This window comes from Ovis canadensis, chromosome 3, assembly GCF_042477335.2.
Source record: "Ovis canadensis isolate MfBH-ARS-UI-01 breed Bighorn chromosome 3, ARS-UI_OviCan_v2, whole genome shotgun sequence".
Classification (NCBI taxonomy): Eukaryota; Metazoa; Chordata; class Mammalia; order Artiodactyla; family Bovidae; genus Ovis; species Ovis canadensis.
Window position 1 is genome coordinate 171,166,489 of NC_091247.1, and position 26,891 is coordinate 171,193,379.

General features: G+C 41.5%; 1 protein-coding gene across 9 annotated transcripts in view; it reads left to right on the forward strand.

The window, feature by feature from the left end:
* The window catches only part of TESPA1 (thymocyte expressed, positive selection associated 1), a 35,971-nt gene extending 11,706 nt beyond the window's left edge, over window positions 1–24,265 (forward strand). For 4 of the 9 annotated variants that reach the window (XM_069581038.1, XM_069581039.1, XM_069581041.1 and 1 more), the window contains 9 exons: window positions 797–839; window positions 4,755–4,804; window positions 5,676–5,729; window positions 6,481–6,517; window positions 6,796–6,894; window positions 11,927–12,135; window positions 13,866–14,671; window positions 16,207–16,300; window positions 22,239–22,811. In XM_069581038.1, the coding sequence (XP_069437139.1) occupies window positions 797–839; window positions 4,755–4,804; window positions 5,676–5,729; window positions 6,481–6,517; window positions 6,796–6,894; window positions 11,927–12,135; window positions 13,866–14,671; window positions 16,207–16,300; window positions 22,239–22,450 (1,604 nt within the window). In that variant the 3' untranslated portion in view covers window positions 22,451–22,811. Of the gene's footprint in view, window positions 1–796; window positions 840–4,754; window positions 4,805–5,675; window positions 5,730–5,975; window positions 6,169–6,480; window positions 6,518–6,795; window positions 6,895–11,926; window positions 12,136–13,865; window positions 14,672–16,191; window positions 16,301–22,238; window positions 22,812–24,067 lie in introns of those variants that run through there. The other 5 variants (XM_069581037.1, XM_069581036.1, XM_069581043.1 and 2 more) reach the window with 4 other exon arrangements.
* Window positions 24,266–26,891: the final 2,626 nt, after the last annotated feature.

Consider the following 26,891-nt stretch of genomic DNA (forward strand, 5'->3'; position numbering starts at 1 on the left):
ATAAATTTCTTAAACTCCATATACATGTTTCAAATCTGCTGGGTCCCAAGTCCATCTATGAACTCCCAGGCTGCCAGTATCATATGCAGCATACTAAAGCTACACTATCTGAATAGCAAATTCTGCATAAATCAGGTCAACCAATGTGTCAACCTATAATAGACTGCATACTTTTAACTGAACATGGCAAAATATTCACTCTCTTGAACTTTACATCATCTCTGATGTCAAACAATGAGGCAAATCCCAACAGTATTTGTTCCCAAACCTTGGGATATTTCCCAAGTTTCTGGGAGAAAGGGGGCACAGAGGCCAAGAGAAAAGAGATGTTCACTGTTTTTTTTACATGGGTATATCACTTTTGCGGAGAAGGCAATGGCACCCTACTCCAGTACTCTTGCCTGGAAAATCCCGTGGATGGAGGAGCCTGGTGGACTGCAGTCCATGGGATCGCTAGGAGTTGGACTCGACTGAGTGACTTCACTTTCACTTTTCACTTTCATGCATTGGATAAGGAAATGGCAACCCACTCCAGTGTTCTGGCCTGGAGAATCCCAGGGATGGGGGAGCCTGGTGGGCTGCCATCTATGGGGTCACACAGTCAGACACGACTGAAGTGACTTAGCAGCAGCAGCAGCAGCATATCACTCTTATATCTTAAGGGAAAGTTTCATGGGAATATAAAGGGTTCATGAGGTGGCTTGAATAAAGATAAATTTGTGGAACAAGGTGAGTTCCAGGGAGGAAGTCTGATATCCTTCAGTCCCCACAGTGATCCAATATCTGACTTTTCTAGGAAATCCAATCAACAAGATTGAAGACTGGCTTCAAGATTGTGGGTAAGTGCCAGCAAAGGGGTGTGTTGAGCATGGTTGATGGTTGGGTGTCCTGACTGGAGGACTCAGAGACAGGGACATGAATTTTAATTGGGCCTAATAATTAGAAGTGAGGTTGAAATGAGTGAGAGGGGTCTGTAAAGAATTGGGTGAGTGTGGGGGTTACGGCTGTGAGTCAAGTGCCTCTCTGGGCTGAGACTAAGTTAGGGTGAAGGTCTGGAAACACTGAAGGTCTGGAAACACAGACTGGATCTGGTCTAAAACCAAGAAGGATGGAAATTGGCAGCCATAGTGAATGACAGCTAAATTCCAGACCCCTGCTCCATTACTTTTCCCTTTGGATCGGAGTCTTAGACTGCATGACAGAAGAGGAGTTAAAAACCTAACTGTTCTTACAATCAGAGTAATTCATCATTATGAATCATTATACTGTTTATTTCTACAACAGAACACAGGAAGGGCTAAGCATTGACCCTGGTTATTCAAAGCATTGACTAAGTGGAATAGGGACTTCAGATTATAGCATTTCTTTCCTGAGAAACTCTTAACATTTGAGGCCCCACACCCCCAACAGGCTGTCCCATTTTTGGCTCAGTCTACTCAGACACGGAGGGAAAGCTTCTGTGACCTGTTTAAGTGTGATCACTTGTGTGATAATGAATTCTCAGAACTTAAAAACTACTGCCTGCTCTTTATTTCCTTTCCAGAAATGTCTCAAGCTTGGTACAGCCTTTCTTTTTTTTTTGATATAGCCTTTCATCTAAACTTGTTTATTAACATAAAAATAAACCCATCCTGGTTGATTTGGTAGGAAATAAATAGCACTGCATAATCCAAGGTTGTTTATTTTAACTCTGCTCTGGGAGGTAAGGCCAGGAAGGATTTATTTTGTGTTTTTTGTTGTTGTTGTTGTTTATTAAACATATTGTCTTTATTGATTGTCATAATCTGGTTCAAAATTTTTTGACTTCAAAAGTCAATTAAGTGTAATAAAAATACAGGGAATTAAAGGGATGATGTTAATGGGAATGCTTGCAGGTTTGGGTGTGTAATAACTGTCCCAGGATTTAAAATGCTTCCCACAGTTCAATACTCCTTTGTACTCTTCGTTTATGAATTGGGTATATAGGAAGAGCAGTAACTTGGCCCTTCCGTGTCAGAATGAAATGATGCTAAGGGACCTTTCAATGCAAATAGGGAGAGGAGCAAGCTCTGGATCTAGTGTCTAGTCATTGATTTTATGTCCTAAGCAATAACTCATGAAAGGCCTGGGACTTGGATGAGGGCTGTGAAATGTCAGACCATCATTCTCAGTGAGAAGACATAACAGATCCAGGCTTTTGTCCATACTTCTGTTGTGTATCCCACATACACATAGAAAAGCAAGGGTCAGCCTGAGCTGGTCCTCATATATAGACTGTAGAAATGCCTGCTAGAGCACAACTAGAAAACAGAAACAAAGGATGCATATCCAACAAATCTTGTGTTACCAAATTTTGTTTTGGACAAATAAGGAATTTTATCAGTGGTATTTTAATGTAAATTTTATTGTAGTATACACATCAGTAGAATTTTTATTTTTAAGATAAATTGTACAACTCAATGAATATAAATTCCAGCTATGTTAGATGAATACATTCTAGCGACCAGTGCTGTACAACGTAGTGCCTGTAGTTAACAAGATGGTATTGGGCACTTCAAAATTTGTTTAGATGGTAGATCTCATGTTAAGTGTTCTTATTTCAAAAAAAAAGTCAAAGGGAGATGAAGATACCCTGGGAATTGTTGGATATGTCTGTTTCCTTGATTGGTGATGGATGGTATCACAAGTGTTTACATATGTCCAAGCTTATCAAGTTATACACATTAAATATGTGCTGTTCCTTGTATATCAATTGTACCTCAAAAAAAAACCTGTTAAAATAAGAGCAGTATAAATCACATAGAAGTATAAAATATTTACTGAAAAACAAGTGAGGATTAACTATATGGTTCAGTAACTTTTCTCAAGGGAATAGAGTGATGAAATCTGAAAAATCTGAAGTGAAACATTGCCTGCACTCCAGAAGCCCCTTGTGTCCCCTTCCGTTCACTGTCCTACTTCCAAGGGTAACCAGTACCTTGACTTGTAGCAGCATGGATAAGTTTTGTACTTTTTAAACTTTATATAAAGGGAATCATACTATATGCATTTTTTTATGTGTGCTTCTTTTGTTCAGCCTTAAGTTTGTGATGTTCATCCACGCATTTTCATCCAGCAATAGGTCCTTCTTTTTCATTGTGTAGCCCTGTCTATCTATCCATCATGCAAATTATCCACTTTACAATAACTAGAGATTTGGGAGTCTCCTGATTCTGGGTTATTATATATATTATTTCTTTTGGTGAATATATACGGGCATTTCCATTGATGGCATACCTAGAAATGCAACAATAGTGTGTTTTATTGTAGTCATATTAATAGTGGGCTTTAGCAGTTGCATTACTGTGTACTGACAGCGCAAGCATTAAATGCAGCAGTAGATCTTGTCATTCTAGTAGCTGACTGCATCAGCTACCATAATGTCTTTTAATAGTAGTAGGAAATATTAATTTATACTAGTATTTGTGATGTTCTATGTACTAACACAGGTTTGTTGTTATTATAACATATGTTTTTATGCAATTATATATTAGGAACAAAAGTATATATTTGTAGTTCTAATTGTGTTCATTAGAGTTACCCATTCTTAATTACCTTGAGTATAATTCTACATTTTATAACACACATTGATGTTTTTCTTATGAGGACATGTAAAAATCCAGATTTTAGAAAATATTGTTGATTTTTTCACTATTTAAAGGAAAGTACCAGTAATATATAGTGATTTATTTTGTAAAATTAACCATAGTTTGTTCTACTGTGTCTGTAAGCCCATTTTCATTATGAAACATTTCATGAACTGATACTCTGATAGCCTGAGAGCTGCCTGGATCACTGAATAAAGAAGACTTATTTAAGAACAGCTCCAATGGCTGCTTTCCAGTCAGTTTCCCTGTTAATTCGCTTTAGCAATTCCCCTCTATTCCAGCCTCAATTTGAGATTATATTCAAAGCATCATGTGCAACTTCCATTTTTAAAACTTTCAGGAAAGCCAACTATAAAACTCATAACACATCAGTGCTCAAAGTGAACTTAGAAAACGATAATATCTAGGCCTCTAAATCCCCTTACTTAATATATTTGACAACAGAGCAGCAGCAAGGAGCCAGGACTAGAATCCAGGTACTCTGTTCCCCATTCAAAGCTTTTCCGTAGACAACTTTGTTCATTTGTTTCAGTGAATTTCTCCCTTTTTAAAGTTGTTTCTCACTACTATGTATGCTGACTTTCATCTGTTCTTGTGGAGATAGTGAATGTTTGATAAAGCACATATCTCAAAATGTAGAAACATAATCTTTAACCAAAATGCCGTTCCTACTGCTTCCTGAAAGACATGATATTCACCAAGAAAGGAGCTCAGAGGAAAGGAAGGAGAGGTGGGTAAATAAGATGATCTCCTAAAAGATTTTTTCTTAGTCTCAATATTTGCATTTGTAATGGAAAGTTTATGGCACCCAAACCCCTGTTTCTATAAATAGATTTCTCCAGTTTTGTTTCCATATTCTTTCTTTCCTAGCTTCTGAAGAATTATTGCTAAGCTGACTTGGGGCACTGTGGTCAGCATGATGGCAGCCCAATTTAAAATATGGGGCCCTCTGACTACCTCTATGGATTTGTCAGTCAGATCTTCACTCTCCATTTTCTTGAACATAAAAGTGATTTAAATACTAGTGACTCTCATTAGAAAATTATATAAACTTGTGGGAGATATTTGAAGAAAAGCCCCTTTGAAAATGTAGTGATTTAAACCTGTGAGTTTCTTTTTGCTTTTTAGATACTCTGAAGAAGGGTTTTTTGAGGAAGCAGGACAGCTGAACTACAATGGTAAGTAGAGGCTCTAGTCTTTATTCTCCTGTTCATCCTCCTTAGACAGTGACATCACTCTGTGTGTGTGTACCTGCACATGCATATGAATGCCTAAGATGCTGCCTCCTCGCTGCCTGCAGAACACCTGTAACAGTCATAAGGCAATTCAGGAGGCCCGGAAGATAGTGTTGGCTGAGACCCCACAGGCTGACTAGTCCTCAGAGCTTATCTTCTGTTAGTGGTTGCTCAGCTAGTAATCAGATAAGGCAATGGTACCCCACTCCAGTACTCTTGCCTGGAAAATCCCATGGGTGGAGGAGCCTGGTGGGCTGCAGTCCATGGGGTCACAAAGAATTGGACGCAACTGACCAACTTCACTTTCACTTTTTAGTTTCATGCATTGGAGGAGGAAATGGCAACCCACTCCAGTGTTCTTGCCTGGAGAATCCCAGGGACTGGGGAGCCTGGTGGGCTGCCATCTCTGGGGTCTCACAGAGTCGGATACCACTGAAGCGACTTAGCAGGAGCAGCAGCAGCTAATAATCACTGCTATGGAAAAAGAGCTTTATAAAATGTGTGTCTGTGTATGTATGTTTATGTGTCTGAGTGCATACCCACATGTGCTAATTCTTTGATAAAGGACTGTGTACATGACTATGTGATTTGGGGACAGATTAATTATAGGTAATTTTACAAAACAAAAAAATTTTACATGATTATTTTTAATCAGAATTATGAATGTGATTTTAGTATATGTATGGCTGGGGTTGTTTTGCAAATGTGTGGATGTGTGATGTAATTGTGTGGTTGTAGATGTGTATATAAGTGTGTGAGCATGTGTGTGAGTCCAAGCCTGATTTTCTGCAGCCCTTGCCTCATTATTTGATAGGGTGCCCCAGCCATGGAACCAGCTTTGAAGATGACTTGAGCCTTGGAGCAGAGGGTAAGTGGCACAGCTCTCCGAGGTTGGGATTGAAGAAGCAGCTATCCACTGGATGAATGAAGATAGACTGGAAGGGGAGAACTGCAGAAAGAAGCAGCCCATCCCTGGCGTCTTCTCTGCAGGGAAAAAGCAATCCCATATGATCTAATGGAAACCTCAGAAAGCATCACATGCCCAGAAATGTCTGCTCACCAGTCTATCAAGACATTTACTGGTTCATCATTGGAGCTTTCCTTTGGCCCCTAGGAAGATAATACATAAAATCACCATAAAGCTGGCTGCCCAGACATCTTTGAAATGGTTTTCTATATAGAAGCCTCAAGCAGCCTGAGTACTGCGTGTAAGAGAGAGATTACATTGGAGGAAGACAAAGGCTGAAATGAAGGATGGAAGTACAGCAACCCACTTGTGTCTTCTGGGACCCTAAGAGACCCATGTGGTGAGACAGGAGCACTAGCCTGGGGGCCTGAATGACTCTGTCCTCCTCAGGTCAGAGAAACTCTTGTCTGGACACCAGGCACAGTGCAGAAGTTCAGAGGCTCGGGGCCAGTTTTTCTCTGCCATGTTTGTCCCCCTTCCAGGTCTATGTTTGATAATCTTCATATACTTTCCTAAAGAATAGGGTTCATAGGGTTTACGGGCCTATAGTAGTAGCAGAGAGGAACAGAAGGGGCCGAGGTTTCAGTTCAGAGGGGCAGCTCAGATGATTTTCATTTCTCCTTCTAACTTTGTCTTTCTCTTACTTGTCCAGCCACACTGTTGGCCACCAGCAGCAAACTCTACTCCAGGTAAGTGTTAGTTTCAGCCAGGCTGAGTGATACCTCCTTCAGGAGCTACTGAACTGGGGTGGGCGTCAGAGTCCAAGAGATTAAAAACAAAGAGCTGCAGTTTCGCAATAGAGAGTGAAATTTCCAACCAGAAATGAGACCATAGATTCAGTTTTTACAGTAGATGGTTCAAACATACCCAGCAGGGAGTGACTGTGCCCTGCAGGGCATGTCTAGAAGCCAGAGTACAGACTGACTGCTCACAAGATTAGTTACGTCTTCAGCATTGATCCCTGCAGGAGCTTCCTGGAGACATCCCGGCCCGGACAGCTACTAGATCTTGGCTGCAGTTTGGCTTCCAGCAGCATGACTGGTGGGACCAACAAGACTAGTTCAAGGTAGGTACCAAGTTCGGCAGGGGTATAAGGTCAGGGAAGATGAGAGGCAGAAGAGACTGGAACTTAGAACCATTGCCAGTTTTTTTCTGGGATATATTATTACTAGTGCTTTTATGCAGTCACATACTTGACAAGGGTCACAGTGTGCTTCAAGAATAGCAGGAAAAAAAAAAAAGAATAGCAGGGATGCACAGATATCTACTACTCAGAGCTGGTTGCTGTGTGTAAAATGCAGGTGTCTCCTGCCCTGAACTTTGTACCCCAGGAAGTGTAATATTGGTCCCATCACATTTCCCAGACTTATAATAAGTTCTCAGTAAACAATCAGTTGGATATCAGTTTCAGCAAACTCCCAGAGATAGTGAAGGACAGAGAAACCTGGCATGCTGCAGTCCATGGGTCGCAAAGAGTTGGACATGACTTAGTGACTAAACAACAACAAAACAATCAATAAGTGTATCCATTAATTGATTGATCAGTTGAGGTGATAAAATATTGATTCATTCAAGCAATTTTGTATCTCCAAATGCAGGCCAGGCAATGACTGTATGGAATTTGAAAATTAAGCAGATAAAAATTTTGCCTGCATGAGCTCAACAATTCTATAGGGTGAAAAAAAATACACACCAATAACTCTAAAACAAGGTGGAAAATGATGAGAACTAGTGTGCTATTATAAAAATTGTTCAGTATTTGGAGTCAAAGTTTGAATCTCAAACCTGGTTCTCAGACTTATTAGCTTATTTACTATTTTTAGTGATTTGTACTCACTGAGCCTTACACCCCAATTCAGTTAACATAGAATCTCTGGGGGTAAGACTCAAATGTCTGCATTTAAAAGAAAACTCTTTTTGAAGTACATTTGATTTACAATGCTTCATATGTACAGCAAAGTGATTCAAATGTATATATATTCTTTTTCAGATTCTTTTGTATTATAGGTTATTACAAGATATTGAGTATAGTTTCCTGTGTTCCTATAGTAGGTCCTTATTGTTTACCCATTGTATATATAGTAGCATATATGTGTTAATCCCAAACTCCTAACTTATCTCTCATCCCTTGCTATCCCCTTTGGTAACCATAGCTTGTTTTCTATGTCTGTGAGTCTATTTCTATTTTGTAAATAAGTTCATTGATAAAGTTTGTATCATTTTTTTGGATTCCACATGTAAGTAATATCATATGATATTTATCTTTCTCTGACTTACTTCACTTAGTATAATAATTTCTAGATCTGTGTTGCTGCAAATGGTATTATTTCAATCCTTTTTATGGCCGATATATACCACATCTTTTTTCCCTTGATTTTCTTGTTTTTAATTTATTCATTCTTAATTAGAGAATAATTGCTTTACAATATTGTGTTGGTTCCTGCCACACATCAGCATGAATCGGCCGTTGGTATACATCGCCCCCCTCTTGAACCTCCCTCCCACCTCTCACCCCACTAAGTTGTCGCAGGGAGCCAGGTTTGAACTTTTGATTTAGAGCAAATTCTCATTGGCTATTTTACTTATGGTAATGTACGTATTTCCATGCTATTCCCTCAGTTCGTCCCACCCTCTCCTTGCCCTGTGTCCACAGGTTTGTCCTCTATGTCTACATCTCCATTGCTGCTCTGCCAATAGGTTCCGTGTGTGTGTGTGTGTGTGTGTGTGTGTGTGTGTGTTAATTTTTTTTTTCTCTTTCTGACTTACTTCATTCTGTATAACAGGCTTCAGGTTCATCCACTTCATTAGAACTGACTCAAATGCATTCCTTTTTATGGTTGAGTAATATTCCACTATATATATATACCACGAGTAGCCTATAGTTGTTAGGGTTAGAGTTAGGGTTAGGCTATCTCTATATATACCACAACTTCTTTACCCATTCTTCTGTTGATGGACATCTAGGTTGCTTCCATGCCCTAGCTATTGTAAACAGTGCTGCAGTGAGCCTTTTGGTACATGTGTCTTTTTCAATTATGGTTTCCTCAGGATGAATGCCTGCATGGCTCAGAGGGTAAAGCGTCTGCCTGCAATGCAGGAGACCTGGGTTCGATCCCTGTGTCAGGAAGATCCCCTGGAGAAGGAAATGGCAACCCACTCTAGTACTCTGGCCTGGAAAATCCCATGGACAAAGAAGCCTGGTAGACTACAGTCCATGGGATCACAAAGAGTCAGACACGACTGAGCGACTTCAATTTCACTTTCACTTTCACTTTTCAGGATAAATGCCTAGTAGCAGATTGTTGGGTCATATGGTAATTTTACTTCTAGCTTTTTAAGGAATCTCCATACTGTTCTCCATAGTGGTTGTGTTCATTTATATTCCCACCAACAGTGCAAGAAAGTTCCCTTTTCTCCATACCCCCTCCAGCATGTATTGTTTGTAGACTTTTTCATGATGGCCATTCTGACCAGTGTGAGGTGTAGTTTTGATTTTTAGTTTTCTAATCGTTAGCAATGATGAACATCTTTTCATGCCGATTGGCCATCTATATGTCTTCTTTGGGAAAATATCTATTCAGGTCTTCTGCCCATTTTCTAATTAGGTTCTTCAATTTTTTGATATGAGTTGTATGAGCTATATATTCATTTTATATTAACTCATTATCAGTCATATCATTTGAAAATATTTTCTCCCATTCAGTAGGTTTTCTTTTCGTTTTGTAAATTATTTCCTTTGCTGTGCAAAATGTTTTAAGTTTAACCAGGTCCCATTTGTTCATTTTTGCTTTTGTTTCCTTTGCCTTATGAGACAGATCAAAAAAAACTTTGCTGTGATTTATGTTCAAGAGTGTTCTGCCTGTGTTTTCTTCTAGGAGTTTTATGGTTTCTGTTCTTATGGAACTGTCTTTATCCATTTTGAGTTTATTTTTTATATGGGATAGGAAAATGTTCTAATTTCATTATTTTACATGCAGCTGTCCAGTTTTCCCAGCAGCATTTATTGAAGAAACTATCTTTTATTCCATTGTATATTCTTTCCCCCTTTATCACAGATTATTAGACTATACATGCATGGGTGTATTTCTGGGCTCTGTTCTGTTCCATTGATCTGTATGTCTGTTTTTGTGCCAGTAGCATACTGCTTTGATGACTGTAGCTTTATAAAAGAGCTGTATCTGAAATGAGCACAAGTCACATCTTCCCCCAGAGTGTGCTGGGAACTCTCACCTTAGTGGAAAGTACAGCTAGAGATGGGGGGGTGAGGGCGTTGGCTAGAGCCAAAGTTAGGTGTGAGCCAGGGCTTCTGTGCTCAGTGACTGACAAGTCCCTATCCAGGGCAAGATGGTGTCCTAAGTTTTTGAAGCAGGATTCCTGAGGGTCAGGTCTGAGCTGATTCCCTTCCCTTTTAGTGTGTGCTCTCCCCTATCCCAGGTTTGGTACCTTTGCCCTGGAGGAGAACAGTGCTAGAGCAAGAAGGGCCAGAGCAGGTACCCAATGCAGGCTAGGGCACAGTCTGGAGAAGTTCTGGCAAATTCAGTTAGAGTTTCAGCCCGTTCTTGATCTGCCTTCTCTGGGAGCAACAGTAATGACTGCCATCACCCCTTTCAGATGTAGTGCCAGGTCCAAGCCAGCTCCATCCCCAACAGCTACACACTGTCTTCACAAATGGCAGCCTCCACCCTAGTGGAGCACTACACTAGCGAGTGAGAAGAGCTGGAGGGATGCTCAGTGTAGGTTTCAGGAAGCTGGCCAGAGTCCCAGACACATTGAATCTGCTTCCTCATCCCTGTTTCAGGAGTAAGCAAGTGTGGGCATAATCTTTGCAAGCACGGTTCTTATTGCTCTCCTGTTAGTCCTACTGGTTTTCAAGCTAGCGAATGGGACTCCTCTGCCCAGCATCAGACTCGAGGGCTATGGTGCCCAATTTGTAGTTTGAATCATCCATTCCCCAGGGAGGATCTCTGAGCCTCTGGGACCTCCCTCCTCCTCTTTGTCCCCTCCTAGGGATGCAGATCCTGACCTGATCGTTTCTCTTCTCTTCCTACCCACTTCCGTGTAGATCATTCTTTATAGCCTTAGTTGTCGAAGAGTCTTTCTGCCTGTCTCCATCCAGTTTGTTTTCAGCAAGAACTGCTCCTTGTGTGGATGTATGTTTTGGTGTGTTCACTGAGGGCAGTGAGCTCAGCATCTTCCTTCTCTGCCACCTTGATCTCCTTCCTCCTCAGGGATATAGTCTTATGACGACAATTCAGATAAGGAAACTCGGGATCATGGAGATGAAATTAGCAGTTAGGAGAAACACACAAGAATAGAGCCAGGGGTTCCAATTATCCAGCTTTTACTTAAACAAGATGATCTCAGTTTTGAACACCGGCATCCTCTCTGAAGAGATTAACAGTGATTAGTCAAAGCCTCAAATAATTCACAGCACCCCTACTCTCACTGATGTTTGGAATGTACTGTTAGTGAGCTCTTGTGTCACCAGCCTGGTGCTGCAATGATTTGCACATAGATGGATGTTGGAGACAGAAAGTGTTTGATCTACAGATGCAGGGATTCTATCCTGAAATTGTGCTACAAACAGGCCTACCTAACACAGCTGTATTGATAAAATTTTATCCTCAGGGTGAGAATAAAATGAGTTCTATGTTGCTTACACACTCATTGCCTGGTTGTTCCACCAACCACTGGTGCAAGCTCGTAAGCAAATGACAAAGCACTTGGCAAAAGCCAGCTATATCACATAGCAAATGGGAATTGACTGGTTAATAACACAACCCCAGATAATTTTGCAACTATACTGATTTTGGTTTTTCAGATCCCTCTCATAGTAAATTTTCATTCATCTGTAATCATTTTAATCAGTTGTTTGAAGTACTCTAATAGAATCATGTTCAGTTTTTAAACCAAGGCCAGATTGTAATTCCCAGGTTTCAGACAGAGAATTTAGATTCAGAGAAGTGAATGCTTTTCTGGGTTGCAGTGATAGAGAAATGGCCAGAAAGGTATCTCAGTGTCCTGACACTTTTATTAGATAGTCTGGATTACCCTGTTTCTCAAAGCTTCCTGTGTTTACCCAAACCCCCACTTTTCAGCATCTCAGAGATTCTGGACAAGGTGCAGGAAGATGCGGAAGATGTCCTTTTCAGCCTGGGCTTTGGTCAGGAGGACCACAAAGACACTTCTCGAATCCCTGCTCGATTTTTCACCACCCCCTCTCAAGCCAAAGGCATTGATTTCCAGCTCTTCCTGAAGTCCCAGGTGCGGAGGATTGAGATGGAAGACCCTTGCCTCATGCTGGCCAGTGAGTGTTAGCACAGACCCGTGCTCTACTTCTCTCTCAACCTCCAGTCATAACAGGGATCAATGGCTCTAAATCCTACTTTCTCTTGGTTAGCTTCTCTTGACCCTTTGTCTTCTGTGTCTGTTTCTTCCTATGTTGTCTTCAGTGAATGGAGAGTTCTGCTTCTCTCTCTTGAAGAGTTTTCAAGAGACCTGGTATCATAGTGATTTTCTTTTAGATCTTCTCCCTTTTTGCTGAATCAAATTGGACTGGTGTCTTTAAATCTTACCACCATTTTCTATTTCTCAGTTGGAATTAGTGAATGTTCCCCATTTATAGCCATTACATTAATACAATTTCCATTTAGGACAGAAGTTCTGTTAATTATATTAAATTGTGCAGGAGTTTATAAAGCATTCATATTCATTGGCTTTTCTTCCACAGAAGGAAGGGCTCAGGAATATTTAAGTAAGCACACCAATGATCCTTATGTGTAATCTTACCACATCTAGGGAAACAATGATTTAAGTTGTCGCAATTCCATACTGAAGAAAGATATGAGAGGGCCTCTCTACTTTGATGGCGGATGAAAGACTCTATTTTATTCCATATGTTAGAATATATTTCAAATAATATTCTTTTACAGCCCACCCCCCCCCATCATAATGGTGTTCTTGATAGTGTTGTTTCAGATCCTTTGTATCAGATTCAACTTTAAAATTTGGTAAAACTATACTCTTGAGCTCCACTTGCTGAAATAAGGATTTTCAGTGGAAGTATTTCACAAGCACTTTATATGATTCTTATGCACCCTAAAGGTTGAGGATGTTTTTGTTGAATGTATTTTATGTGCCAGGTACAGATGTTAAATTCTGGAAACAGCAGCTAAGCAAGAGGAACATGATCTTGCCTTTAGGACACTTACAGTTTAATGGGTAAATGGTTTATCACATGCTTTTCAAATATGGATGTGCATATGAATTATGGAAGGATATTGTTAAGATGCATGGGATACAGTCTGAGATTCTGTATTTACATAAGTTCCCAAGTAATGCCAGTGCTACTGAACTACTGGCCACACGTTGAGAAGCAAAGTCTATTAGAAATAATATAGTCCATCTAGACTTCTCTACCCTTGTCCATTGCCTAGTAATTGCTATCTCTCAAATTTGCTTCTATCAAAGATTTCCATAACCCTAAATTTTTCTTACTAAGAACACAATGTTAGTTTTGCCTTTTTTAGTCATGTTTGTCATCTAAAGCAGGGGTCCCCAACCTCTGGGATCTAATGCCTGATGATCTAAGGTAGAGTTAACATAATAATAATAAAAACAAAGTGCACAATAAACGTTATGCATTTGAATCATCCTGAAGCCATCCCTCTACCCCAAGTCCATGGAAAAAATTGTCTTCCATGGAACTGGTCTCTGGTCCCAAAAAGGTTGGGGACTGCTGAAGCAAACATAGTGATAGAGGCCGTTATATACTGACAGCAGAAAGATATGCTAAATCAAGATATGGAAAAGTTCCTCATCCTGTATAGAATTAATTTCTAGACTACTGGGGATAAAGAGTCAAAAAGTCAAGAAAGGGAATCCTAGGTCTAATAAATCTAAATGGGAGAGATGTTGGTAGAGAAATCGGCATCTTCTTTCTGAACTTTGAGTTTTAGGAAAGCTATTGAAGGGAAAAATTCAAGAAGTAACTTTCTGATGTCTCCTAGACTCACCATCTTCATCCCTTGCACTCAGGCAGGTTTAAGCAAGTGCAAACACTGGCCGTCACTGCAGATGCCTTCTTCTGTCTCTACTCCTACGTGTCTAAGACACCTGTCCAAAAGTTCACACCGTCCCACATGTTCTGGAATTGTAACCCAACTGATGTGCCATCCATCAAGATTCTGTCCCCAGAGCCTGAACCTCACTCACCCAGAGAGCGCCTCCGGAAAGCCATCTCCAAAATGTGCCTGTACACATGCCCACGAGATAGGCTATCGCCACCCGACCATACTCCCAAAAGAAACAGTTTAGACCAGGTGGTGTGGGAAGTGATGGACAGAGTGAGAGGAGAGAAGTTGGTCCTCCAGCAAGACTCTGGGTTTGGACCAGGCCCACAGGGAGATCCCTTGTGCCCTATCAAGGGTACAAAACTGCCTACTTCTTCCTGTCCATGTGTTCTCTGCCTTAAAGAAGAAACACAGCAGGGGATGTCCACATGGCAAGAACCTTCAGAAACTCTGGATTCTGACCTCAAGATACCATGTTGCTCACATTCTCTGCCCAGAGCAGATCTGCAGTGGAGCACAGACCCTGCACAGGTAAAGAGAGAGCTGTGGGGGCTACAGGCCACCAGTAAGGAAGCCCATTCAGTCAAGGATGATGCCTTCTGGATGAGAAAGAGCAGAGCAAGAAGGAGTCTGTTTCAGAAGAATCCCATGGGCAAGAAGGTTAAATCACTGGATTTGTCCATCATCCAACAGAAATGGAAACAGAGTCAAGAGAGAACAGAAATGCACCGATCTCTAACTGAGCAGTGGCAGGACACTTTGGGCTTGGAGGTGAGTGGGTTAAAAGTGAAGGGGAGGTTGGCATTCCTGCCCTTGAATTCTGGATTCCTGCCCTTGGGTTAAAATATATCTTCCTTGTCAGATATACCAAGTCTTGAATTACATTCAGAAACCTTTGAAAGTGGCTTTCCTGGTGGCTCAGATGGTAAAGAGTATGCCTGCAATGCTGGAGTCCCAGGTTTGATCCATAGGTCGGGAAGATCCCCTAGAGAAGGGAATGGCTACCCACTCCAGTACTCTTGCATGGAGAATTCCATGGACAGAGGAGCCTGGTGGGCTATAGTCCATGGAGTTGCAAAGAGTCAGATACAACTGATCAACCAACATTAATATAGAAGGAAGAGGAAAGAGAAATAGACCCATTTTCTTAAGAGTGCCTAGTTTTTGTCACCATTTTTCTAATTCCTCTTCCAGGCTGATCTTCACTAAAGTTTCCCATCAAACACACCTACCCCTATCATCTGTGGGATACACACAAGAGTAAAGATAGAGATCAGTTACACACTAGACTAAACATGATTATATAAAATCTCTTCTACCTTGGCAAGTATAAAACCACGAAGACCTAGAAGTTCAGATTCAAATCTAGAATTCTCACTCTTAGGACTTCAGTGCTAGAACATGGCAGTGTGGGCAGAGCCATCCCAGCCCTGGCCTATCTCCTTCTCTTCCCATACCCATGTCTGTCCTGCACCATAAGGAATTTTGCACACCATGTGTGAACACCCCAGCTGACATATTGAAATGCCACAAAACCCCTGCCTGTGTGCATGCATGCTAAGTCACTTCAGTCATGTCCGACTCTTTGCGACCCTATGGACTGTAGCCTACCAGGCTCCTCTGTCCATGAGATTCTCTAGGCAAGAATACTGGAGTGGGTTGCCGTGCCCTCCTCCAGGGGATCTTCCTGACCTGGGGCTTGAACCTGCATCTCTCACATCTCCTGCATTGGCAGCTGGGTTGTTTACCACTAGCGCCACCTGGGAAGCCCCCACAACCCCCCTATCAATGCATATAACCATCTACCAGTCATCATTCAGGCCTAGGAGTGCACACCTTAGGAAAAGGCCAGCCTTGAGAGAACAGACACCAGGCGAAACCACTGCATTTCCCTGAAATAGGCTTGGGGCCATTTGAGTTGCATCTGGGGAGGGGATTGTGGGCATCCAGAGCATGGTCTAGAAGGGGTAGTGCAATATCAAAGTGGACACTGAACTCTCTAAAACTTGGGATTCCTCTTGCCTGGGTCTATAGGCAGCGCTATGATCAAGTGCCGGCATCTCAAGGACACTCTCTCAAACCCTTGCCACAAAGAGAAGCCGTGGTGACTTGCAGTCCTGTTTGCATGCGTGTCACCTCTCACTGAATGTAGAGCTGGCCCTGCCTTCCTCACTGCCAGGCTCCTACCACAAGAGGAGAGGCCAGGCTTCTCAAGAACACAGCCTCTTTCCCCTGTAGTCGCCTGCTGTCCTGCACTTTTCCCCACCACTCGTGCTGACTGAGTTCTGCAGGGATCTTGGTTACAGGTGCAAAGCAACAGTGAGGAGGAGGAGAGCCACTGGCCCAGCAGACCTGAACATCACCACCTCTACCAGACTTTTGCTGGTGAAGACTCCAGAAGTAAGTGAAGTTGATCTCTCGTCTCTTTGTCTCTCTCTCTGTCTCTCTCTGTCTCTCTTGGTTCTCAAACTGGGCTGCACATTACAAGCACATGTTGAAATTTTTACAAATACTCACAATGAAGTGTCCCACATCCTGCCTCCTAATTTAATTGATATGGAGCCCAGAGACTGATTTTTTTTTAAGCTCTTAGGTAGGGTGATTCTATTATGGCTGGATAAATACTTATTGAAATCAGTGATTCTCAGACTTTAGCATCAACATCCCCTGGAAGGCTTGAGGCACTACAGATGCCTGGGTCCTCACTGCCAGAGTTTCTGATTGAACAGGCCCTGGACAGGGCCTGGGAAATCTGCATCTCTAACATGTTCTCAAGTGATGTTGATGTGGTTGGTTTGGTGATCACAGTCTGAAAACTGTTGTCTAGGGAGAAAATTCTGTATTACCTTAATATTCAAAATATAGTCTGCAGAATAGAAGTATTAGCATCACTTGGGATATTGTTAGAAATGTGGGATCCCAGCCCTCCCCCATCCTAGATCTGATGAATCAAATTTTACTAAGACCCTTAGATGATTTGCTTGCACACTGAAGTTTAAGAAGCATTGTAGTTTTGCAACAGGTAAAAACCAACCATGGAGATTTATACCCTTGCACCTGCTTTTAGCTGCTTTCTAACCAGCCTAAATCATAGGACTGAGGCAAAATTCCTTAATGTGTCTTACAGCTGTGTTCATTTAGGCTATGAGGTCCATCCTGCAGCTCGGGTTAGATATACATAAGCTTTCCTTCCCTCCTCAAAGAAGGACCATGAATATTTACTGCAGCTAAAATGTCTTTCCCCTGGATGTGAATTTCAAGCATTAATTCTTTCAGAGGTATTTTTTATTCTTTTTAATTTTAGCTAAAGATTTGTATTTAAACTAAGCAGAAATTAGTCTCCTGGTGTTACAACTGCCTGTCCCCTAGGACCACAGAGAATATGGCAAGAGAGTAAGAATTGAAATCTTTCTTGAATTAAGTAAATGAATCATCTTGCTTAGGGTTCCCTCCATTTTGGATGTCTTATTACTATTTACTGCACTTCCTAGTCCACTATTAACCAAATTGTTGATTATTAACCAGTTGTTTACCAAAATTTTGATTAACACTGAAATTTCATTGTTACTGGTCCTGAATCACAAAGGTCTTTATGAGTCTAAGTAAGTAAGTAAGTAAAGTCACTCGGTCGTGTCCGACTCTTTGTGACCCCATGGACTGCAGCCCACCAGGCTCCTCAGTCCATGGGATTCTCCAGGCAAGAATACTGGAGTGGGTTGTAACTCCTTTAATTCTAACTATCTGTGGTTTTAGGGCCCTAGTCACTTTATTTTCTCTTGTGCCCATTACCTTCATCTCCAGGTACATAACTAGCAGCTGTCAGTCACTCACGGAAGAGGTAAATATCAGAAGCAGCAATCTACTATGTGTAGCTGAAAAAATTTAGGATGTGAAGTCAAATAACCTACCTCCTACTAGCTCAGTAATCTTGCAGAAATCAACTTTTGTTTGTTCCTATGAAACCTTATAAGGAGTATGTGAAAGAAATGTGATTTATTGGAGTAACTGTTATGATGTTGCTGCTGTAGATGATGATGAGATTTTAGAAAAAGTAATTATGGGCATAAAATATTTAGATGAGTGATTCCCAATCTTGCAAGCTTTTTTTAAAAAAATATATTTTATTTCCTGGATTCCACCTAATAGAATTAAATATAAATCTCTTAGATTTGAACTTGGGCATTATTATTGTTTATTCTTCTTTAAATTTTTCCTAGTGATGTCAAGCATCTATTGTTGTATAATAAACCACCCAAAATGTAGTGACTTAAAGAAAAACTTACTTATAAATTTCTATTTTGTGGGTTTGCTAGGGGGATTCTTCTTGTCTCATCTGGTTTCACTTATGCAACTGCTTTTGGCTAGTTGACTGGGCTGGCCCTGGTCAAAAGTGGGCTCGCCCTCATGGTGCTGACCTTGGACTGAATCTTGGTGCTCACTGTCAGCCAGGTACTCTCTCCATGGGGGTTGAGTCATTCTTCAGTAGTCTTAACTGAAGAATGTTCAGCAAAAACTGAAATTGCAATGCCTCTTTTTAAGGATACGTTGTAAGTTGTACAATGCCCCTTCAACCACATGTTATTGCTCAAATTAAATTGCAAAGCCAAGCTAGATTCAAAAGGAAGGAAAACATACTTTAGCTTTTTAATAGGAGTAGCAAAGTCACACTATGAAAAGGCATGTGGAATGGGAGGGTTGTTGTGGCCATGTTTATAAACAGTCTATCACAGACAGTGATTCTGGCACCCAGTGAGGGTTAGGAACAACTAATTTTATTAAAGGGCTTCATCTTCACATATTAAAGATGCCCCCAAGGTCAAGCTCTCATTCTAAAGCTCACTGAGACTCAGCCACAGCATACAAAATTTGAAAAGAAAATTAACTGCCAAACTTACCAAATTTAAATAGAAGATGTGGAGTATATGCACCACGGCTAAGCTTCACTGCCAAAAGTTTTACTCTAAAATACAAAGCTCTGATCAAGTGTTACTTGTCCAGCAGATGTCAGCCTCACACAAGATAATGCCAAGATGTCCAGCAAAGCAGGCTGTGCAGAATCTATATGACTATACTTTTCTACACAATTCATGAAATACCCAGCACATCAGTTCCTCTCTCAAACATACCCCATCTTTGGCTAGAAGTCGAGTATACAGAAAGATTGGAATTGCTTTGCCAGAGAGGAAGTTTTCAGGAGGTACACATTTCAAATAAGTAATAGCTTCTATTTTCTGCTAGGGTGATAGGATTTCATTATAGGAGGAGGTATTGTGGTTAGAGATGCTGTATTTCACCTATTCTAAGATGTACATTTTTCTTTATTTGAATATGTCTGAAATAGAATGGGTCTAACAGTTGGCATTGTCAGCCAATGTAATTGTAAGATATATGGTTTTGTCCTACACACACACACATACATGTACTTGCCTCCTTGAAAATATTTATAAGCCTTACAAACAATAGCTTATCAGACTCAATGAAACACAGTAACTTTAGAAAGGAAATCAACACTGAATATTCATTGGAAGGACTGATGCTGAAGCTGAAACTCCAATACTTTGGCCACCTGATGCAAAGAGCCAATTCATTAGAAAACACCCTGATGCTGGGAAAGATTGAAGGCAGGAGGAGAAGGGGACAACAGAGGATGAGATGGTTGGATGGCATCACTGACTCACTGGACTTGAGTTTGAGCAAGCTCTAGGAGATGGTGAAGGACAGGGAAGCCTGGCATGCTGCAGTCCATAGGGCCACAAAATGTTGGACACAACTAAGCGACTGAACAACAAAAAAAATAATGTTTCAAGAAGAGGGGTGTAGTGTTCAGTAACATATACCATAAAATATCCAGTAGGAAAGACAGTGCAATTATACCACTAGATTTTCCACTAGAAAATAATTAGGAAACTTGATAAGAGTATTTTTATTTGTGTGACAGGGCTTTATAATATTAATGTGAAAAATTAATAAGAAACTACGCAAGCAAAGTAGATAAAAGGGTCAAGAGTCTCTAAGGAGTGTTTTGTGTTTTTCTCCCTAGGGTGATGAAGTTTTAAGCATGTATATTTGCTGAAGGAAAAGAATCAATAGAGTGCAGGGGACCATGGTTCAGGAGGGTAGGGAAATGATGATGTGAGGTCAGTGGAGAGTGGGAACAAGTTGAGATCCAAAGCACTTTTGGAGGGTTTAGCCAGGGACTAAGGTACAGATCTTTGAGATGAGAGGAAATGAAAAAGGACAGGCGTGACTAGTTACATTGGTCATCTGGAGAGGAGGTCAAGAAATGTATGCTTACTCTTTTCTCCCTGTCAGGTCATCATTAAAAGTGTGAGGCAGGAAATCTGAGGAAGATCATAAAGGTTTGAGATCACCACTATGGAGAAAGGACAAGAAGAATAGAAACATATGTTAGTAGTTGAATTGGGGAATAATGTTAGGGCTCAGCTCAAGTTGCAGAACATGGATTGGCAATGGTTTTGTCATTTTCTCCAGCAGTGCTCAGTAATCTATACAAAAGAATAAGAATAAAAGTATAGGTAAACATTTTATAACTCTAAACATTGAGTTGAATAGAAAGTCTAAGTCACATGAATCTTTGATGTCACTGCTGCTGCTGCTGCAAATAACTTGAAAAATCACTTGTAGCAGCAAGAAACATTTCCCCAGGTAGGGTATAGAAGTTGCTACCAACCCAGTACCTACAGTTGTCTCAAAGATGCACGATGTGACAAACAGCCCAATCAAAAATGAGCAGAAGACCTAAATAGACATTTCTCCAAAGACACAAAAAGCTGCTCAACATTGCTAATTATTAGGAAAATGCCAATCAAAACCACAGTGAGATATCACCTCACATGGGTCAGAATGGCCACCATCAAAAAGTACAAATAAATGCTGGAGAGGGTGTGGATAAGAGGGAACCCTCCTATACTGTTGGTGGGAATGCAAATTGGTGCAGCTGCTATGGAAAACAGTAAGGAGGTTCCTTTAAAAACTAAAAATAGTATTACCATATGATAAAGCAATCCTACCTCTGGGCATATACCCAGAGAAACCTCTAATTCAAGACAATACATGCACCCCAGTGGCACTAGCCAAAACTTGAATACCTGCTAAGTCGCTTCAGTTGTGTCTGACTCTCTGCAATGCTATGCACCGTAGCCAGGCTCCTCTGTCTGTGGGACTCTCCAGGCAAGAATACTGGAGTGTGTTGCCATTTCCTTCTCCAGGGGATCTTCCTGACCCGGGGACTGAACCTGCATCTTTTATGTCTTCTGCAGTGGCAGGCAGGTTCTTTACCACTAGTGCCACATGGGAAGCCAAAACATGAAAGCAGTGTAAATATCCATGGACAGATGAATAAATAAAAAGGATATGGTATATATATACAGTGAAATATCACTCAGCCATTAAAAAGAATGAAATAATGACATTTGCAGCAACATGGATGGATCTAGAAATTATTATACTAATTGAAATAAGTCAGAAAGAGAAAGACAAATATCATATGATATCACTTATATGTGGAATCTTAAAAGTGATACAAAAAAACTTACTTACAAAATGGAAACAAACTCACAGATACAGAAAGCAATGTTATGGTTACCAAAGGGAGTAATGAAGGAGCAGGAGAGGTAATTTAGGAGTCTAGGATTAACAGATACACACTATGTGTGTATGCTCAGTTGCTCAGTTGTATTTGACTTTGCAGCCTCATGGACTGTAGCCTGCCAAGTTCCTCTGTCTATGGAACTTTCCAGGCAAGAATATTGGAATGGGTTGTCATTTCCTACTCCAAGGGATCTTCCCGATCCAGGAACTGAACCAGTTCTTGCGTCTCCTGCATTGGCAGGCAAATTCTTTACCACTAGCACCACCTGGGAAGCCCAATACACACTCTACTGTATATAAAACAGATAAACAACAAGGTCTTGTTGTACAGCACAGAGAAATATATTCAATATCTTATAATAACCTATAATGTAAAATAATAAAAAGAATTCATCTGTGTGGGTTTCCCTGGTGATTCAGTGGTAAAGAATCCTCCTGCAATGCAGGAGACCTGGGTTCAATCCCTGGGTTGGGAAGATTCCCTGGCGGAGGGCATGACAACCTACTCCGGTATTCTTGCCTGGAGAATCCCCATGGATAGATAGAGGAGCCTGGCGGGCTACAATCCATGGGGTTGCAAAGAGTCGTACACGACCAAGCGACTAAGCACACTTATATAATTGCATTACTCTGGTGTACACCTGAGGCTAACACAACATTTGTAAATTAGCTATACGTCAGTTTTTTTTAAAAAGCATGATGTGTTTCTTTTAAATTTCCATTGCAGGCTTTCACCACCACCACAACCACAGCACATTCTCTGACAGCAGTGACTTCACAGAAGAGCCTAATTCCCACCTCTCCTCACAGGAGGCTCTACAGCCTCCAACATCCAGCTCCTGCTCCCTGGCCCTGCAAACTCCTGACCTCAATAAGAGAAAAGCAAGATGGTACACCAGACAGAAGACCAGAGTGAGAGACTTGGAATCTCCATCCTGATGCTGTCATGAACAGCATGCACAGAGATAGACCTTAAACAGTCGCTTCATTTCTTTGCACTTTGGTTTTTCTATGTGGGTATTAGAATACATGATCCATATGATATGGACAGTGGTAACCTGGACAAATAATTTTCTCTCAAGCTTTGACACTGCTTAGGGCAGTTAGTAGATTTAAGGATAATCAAATTTGAAAAACAAGGGTGCTACTGGAATACTCTCAAAAGGCTCAAGCTAAATGAGGAAAGACAATTCACACTTTCAGGTTCTGAAACCTTGGTGCAATCTACAGTGGGATTCCCTCGGAGCCTCTACTCATCCCTCTGTGCTCCCAATTAAATTCCAGGAAGTCTTCCACCTTACCAATGTCTTGTTTTTCTTCTTTTTTATTTTTAGTTTTTTTTTAATTGGAGGATAATTGCTTCACAGTGTTGTAGTGTTTTCTGCCGTACATCAGTGAAAATTAGTCATAATTTTATATATATATATATATATATATATCCCCTCCCTCTTTATCCTCCTCCACTCCATTCCACTCCTCTAGGTCATCACAGAGCACCAGGCTGGGCTCCCTATATTATACAGCAGCTTCCTGCTAGTTACCTATTTTACACATGATAGTGTGTATATGTATATACATATATATGCATATGTATATATGCTACTTTTTCAATTTGTCCTGCTCTGCCCTTCCCCCGCTGTGTCCACCAGCCCATTCTCTACTCTGCATCTCCATTTGTCCTCTGTAAACATGTTCATCGGTACTATTTTTCTAGAATCCATAAAGTGAAAGTGAAGTCGCTCAGTCGTATCCGACTCTTTGCGACTCCATGGCTGTAGCCTACCAGGCTCCTGTCCGTGGGATTTTCCAGGCAATAGTCCTGGAGTGGATTCCCACTTTCTTCTCCAGAGGATCTTCCCAACCCAGGGATTGAACCCGGGTCTCCCGCATTGTAGACAGATGCTTTACGATCTGAGCCACCAGGGAAGTCATATACATGTTAATATACTATATTTGTTTTTCTCTTTCTGATTTAACTCACTTTTTATAAGAGGCTCTAGGTTCATCCACCTCACTACAACTGACTCAAATTTGTTCCTTTTATGGCTGAGTAACACTCCATTGCAGAGAAGGCAATGGCAACCCACTCCAGTACTCTTGCCTGGAAAATCCCATGGGCAGAGGAGCCTGGTAGGCTGCAGTCCATGGGGTTGCTAAGAGTCGGGCATGACTGAGCGACTTCACTTTCACTTTTCACTTTCATGCACTGGAGAAGGAAATGGCAACCCACTCCAGTGTTCTTGCCTGAAGAATCCCAGGGACAGGGGAGCCTAGTGAGCTGCCATCTATGGGGTCGCAAAGAGTTGGACACGACTGAAGTGACTTAGCAGCAGCAGCAATACTCCATTGTATTACGTACCATCTATATCTTCTTTATCATTCACCTGTCAATGGGACGTCTACGTTGCTTTCATGTCCTGGCTATTGTAAATAGTGCTGCAGCGAACATTGGGGTACATGTATCTTTTTAAATTGTGGTTTTCTCAGGTATATGCACAGTAGTGGGATTCCTGGGTCATATGGTTGTTTTATTCCTATTTTGTTTTTCTTTTTGAGGCCCCATCTGAGGAGATCTGTTTGGAGCCTCCCCCCACTGCCAACAAAAAACAAGCTTCCACCTGTATCCCAAATTTTGGATCTTCATAGGAAACGAGATGAGTGTGATTCAGAATCCCTCCTCTTGGCCATTGCAAAACATGTGCAGTGTTTTTTTCTGGCAGAAAACAATACAAATAAAAATGTTTATTTTTTTAATTGGAGTATAGTTGCTTTACAATGTTGTGTTAGTCTCTACTTACATGTAGACAAATATCCCCTCCCTCTTGAACCTCCCTCCCACCCCGCCCCCACCATCTCACCCCTCTAGGTCACTACAGAGCTCCCCGTGCTATACAGCAGGTTCCCACTAGCTATCTGTTTTACACATGCCAGTGCACATGGCAATCCCGACCTCCCAATTCATGGCACTGCCCCTCCCTGCCTTGTGTCTACATGTCCATTCTCTATGACTGTGACTCTATTCCTATACTATAAATGGGTTCATCTGTACCATTTTTTCTAAATTCTGCACACATGCATTAATATAGGATATTTGTTTTTCTCTTTTGTTAAAAGATATTTATTTGTTGCATTGGTCTTTGTTGCTACACCCAGGCTTTCTCTAGTTGTGGCAAGTGGGGCTACTCTCTAGTTTTGGTGTGTGGGCTTCTCATTGTGGCGGCTTCTCTTGTTGCAGAGCATAGGGTCTGGGATACATGGGCTTCGGTAGTTGTGACTCACAGGCTTACTTGCCTCTCAGCATGTGGGATCTTCCTGGACCAGGGATCTAACCCTGTCTCCAGCATTGGCAGGTGGATTCTTAACCACTGAACTACTGGGGAAGTCCCCTGTTTTTCTCTTTCTGACTTATTTCACATACAGAGTGAAGTAAGTAAAAATATGTTTTTTTTTTAAACCTTGGCATTTTTAAAAGAATTAACAGTTGTGGTTTGTATAGGACATAAAGTGTTTTGTCAATAAACAGAGCCTGAACACTGACAGGGCTCTCCCTGGCAATATACAGTAGAGAGTGTTCTTCCCAAAGAAAGTTTCAGTCTAGTGAGAGAGGTCTCACACACACACATATACACACACAAGTTTACAGTGATGTATCACTTGGTTGCCTAATACATCGCAAGATAACAAAGACCAGGAAAGAGGGATTCAAAAGAAAACATAACCATGAGTGTTAAAGAAAAAAAAAAAATCAGACCAGATATGACAAGCAAACAGAGCTCTATTTTATTTAGATACTATTGCTGGTAATAGACCAGTCTCGTTGCCCAGCTACGTGGAAACAAAGGGCTGAAGAGTTTTTAAGCGCTGGAGTGGCAGGCATCTTAGACCATCAGTGTTTGCTAGTTGGCCTTACCCAAAGGAAAAGTCCCCTGGAGAAGCGAATGGCAACCCACTCCAGTATTCTTGCCTGGAGAATCCCATGGACAGAGGAGCCTGGCGGGCTACAGTTCATGGGGTTGCAAAGAGTCAGACACGACTGAGCGACTAACACACTACACTACACACTAAAGGAAAAGTAAACTTTCTGGTATCTTCTTGAAGGAGGTAGTTTTGCAACTTAGAACTAGCCTTCCTCCCCCTCACCCCTAAGTCAGGATCCTACCCTTCCAGAAACTGGGTGATATTTTCCTCAATATTTACATTTCAGAGAAAAGACTCTTTGGTCATAGAGAAAGACTTTCCAGGGTTGTAAAAGTGGAATGAAGCTGAGAGAAGATTTATATCTCAAATGGATAGAGATAAGATTTACAATAGCAAGCTTTCTAAAATAAATGGTCAAAGAAAAGAGAAGTCAGAACCTAGAGTCTGGAAGATACCCTTCCAAAGTTGAGTCAATCTGCGAGAAGGCCCAGTGGTTTAGTCATTTTCAACTCTTTGTGACCCCACGGATGTCGCTTACCAGGCTCCTCTGTCTATGGGATTTGCCAGGCAAGAATACTAGCGCAGGTTGCCATTTTCTACTCTAGGGGATCTTCCTGACCCAGGGATCCAACTGGCATCTCTGTGTCTCCTATATTGGCAGGCAGATTCTTTACCACTGCACCAAAGCTGAGGGAAACTTTAAAGCCATCATGATCAAGGAGACCAAAAGTATCTGAGATTATTTCATTTAAAGAGTCTGAGAGGCTAACAGCCTATATGACCCCATCCTTGAAGGAATAACTTGGGACTGCAGAACCAGACAACCCACTATTAGACGCAGGAATGAAAGTGAAAGTGAAAGTCGCTCAGTCGTGTCTGACTCTTTGTGACCCCATGGACTTAGTCCATGGAATTCTCCAGGCCAGAATACTGGAATGGGTAGCCTTTCCCTGCTCCAGGGGCTCTTCCCAATCTAGGGATCGAACCTAGGTCTCCCACTTGCAAGGCTGATTCTTTACCAGCTGAGCCACAAGGAAGCCCAAGAATACCGGATCCCCTTCCACTTGCAAGGCTGATTCTTTACCAGCTGAGCCACAAGGAAGCCCAAGAATACCAGATCCCCTTCTCCAAGGGATCTGCCTGACCCAGGAATCGAACCGGGGTCTTCTGCATTGCAGGCAGATTCTTTACCAACTGAACTATGAGGGAAGCCCCAGTGAATAACAAGACTTTTAGAGAGCTCATCTGGAGGGAGGTGGGGACAGGATTCTGGAGGCAGGGTATGCAGGGAGAAGCTTCTCTGTTCCCTAGCTGCTTCCTAGGGCACTGTTCCCTAAGGCCAGGGAGCTTGGAATAACCCATGGATCTGTACCAGAGGCAATACCGGAGAGGGAGAAAAAGTAGTCTGTCTCCCTTTTCCCTCCCTGGCAAGATTCCGAAGAACTGAGAAGGTGAATCAGTC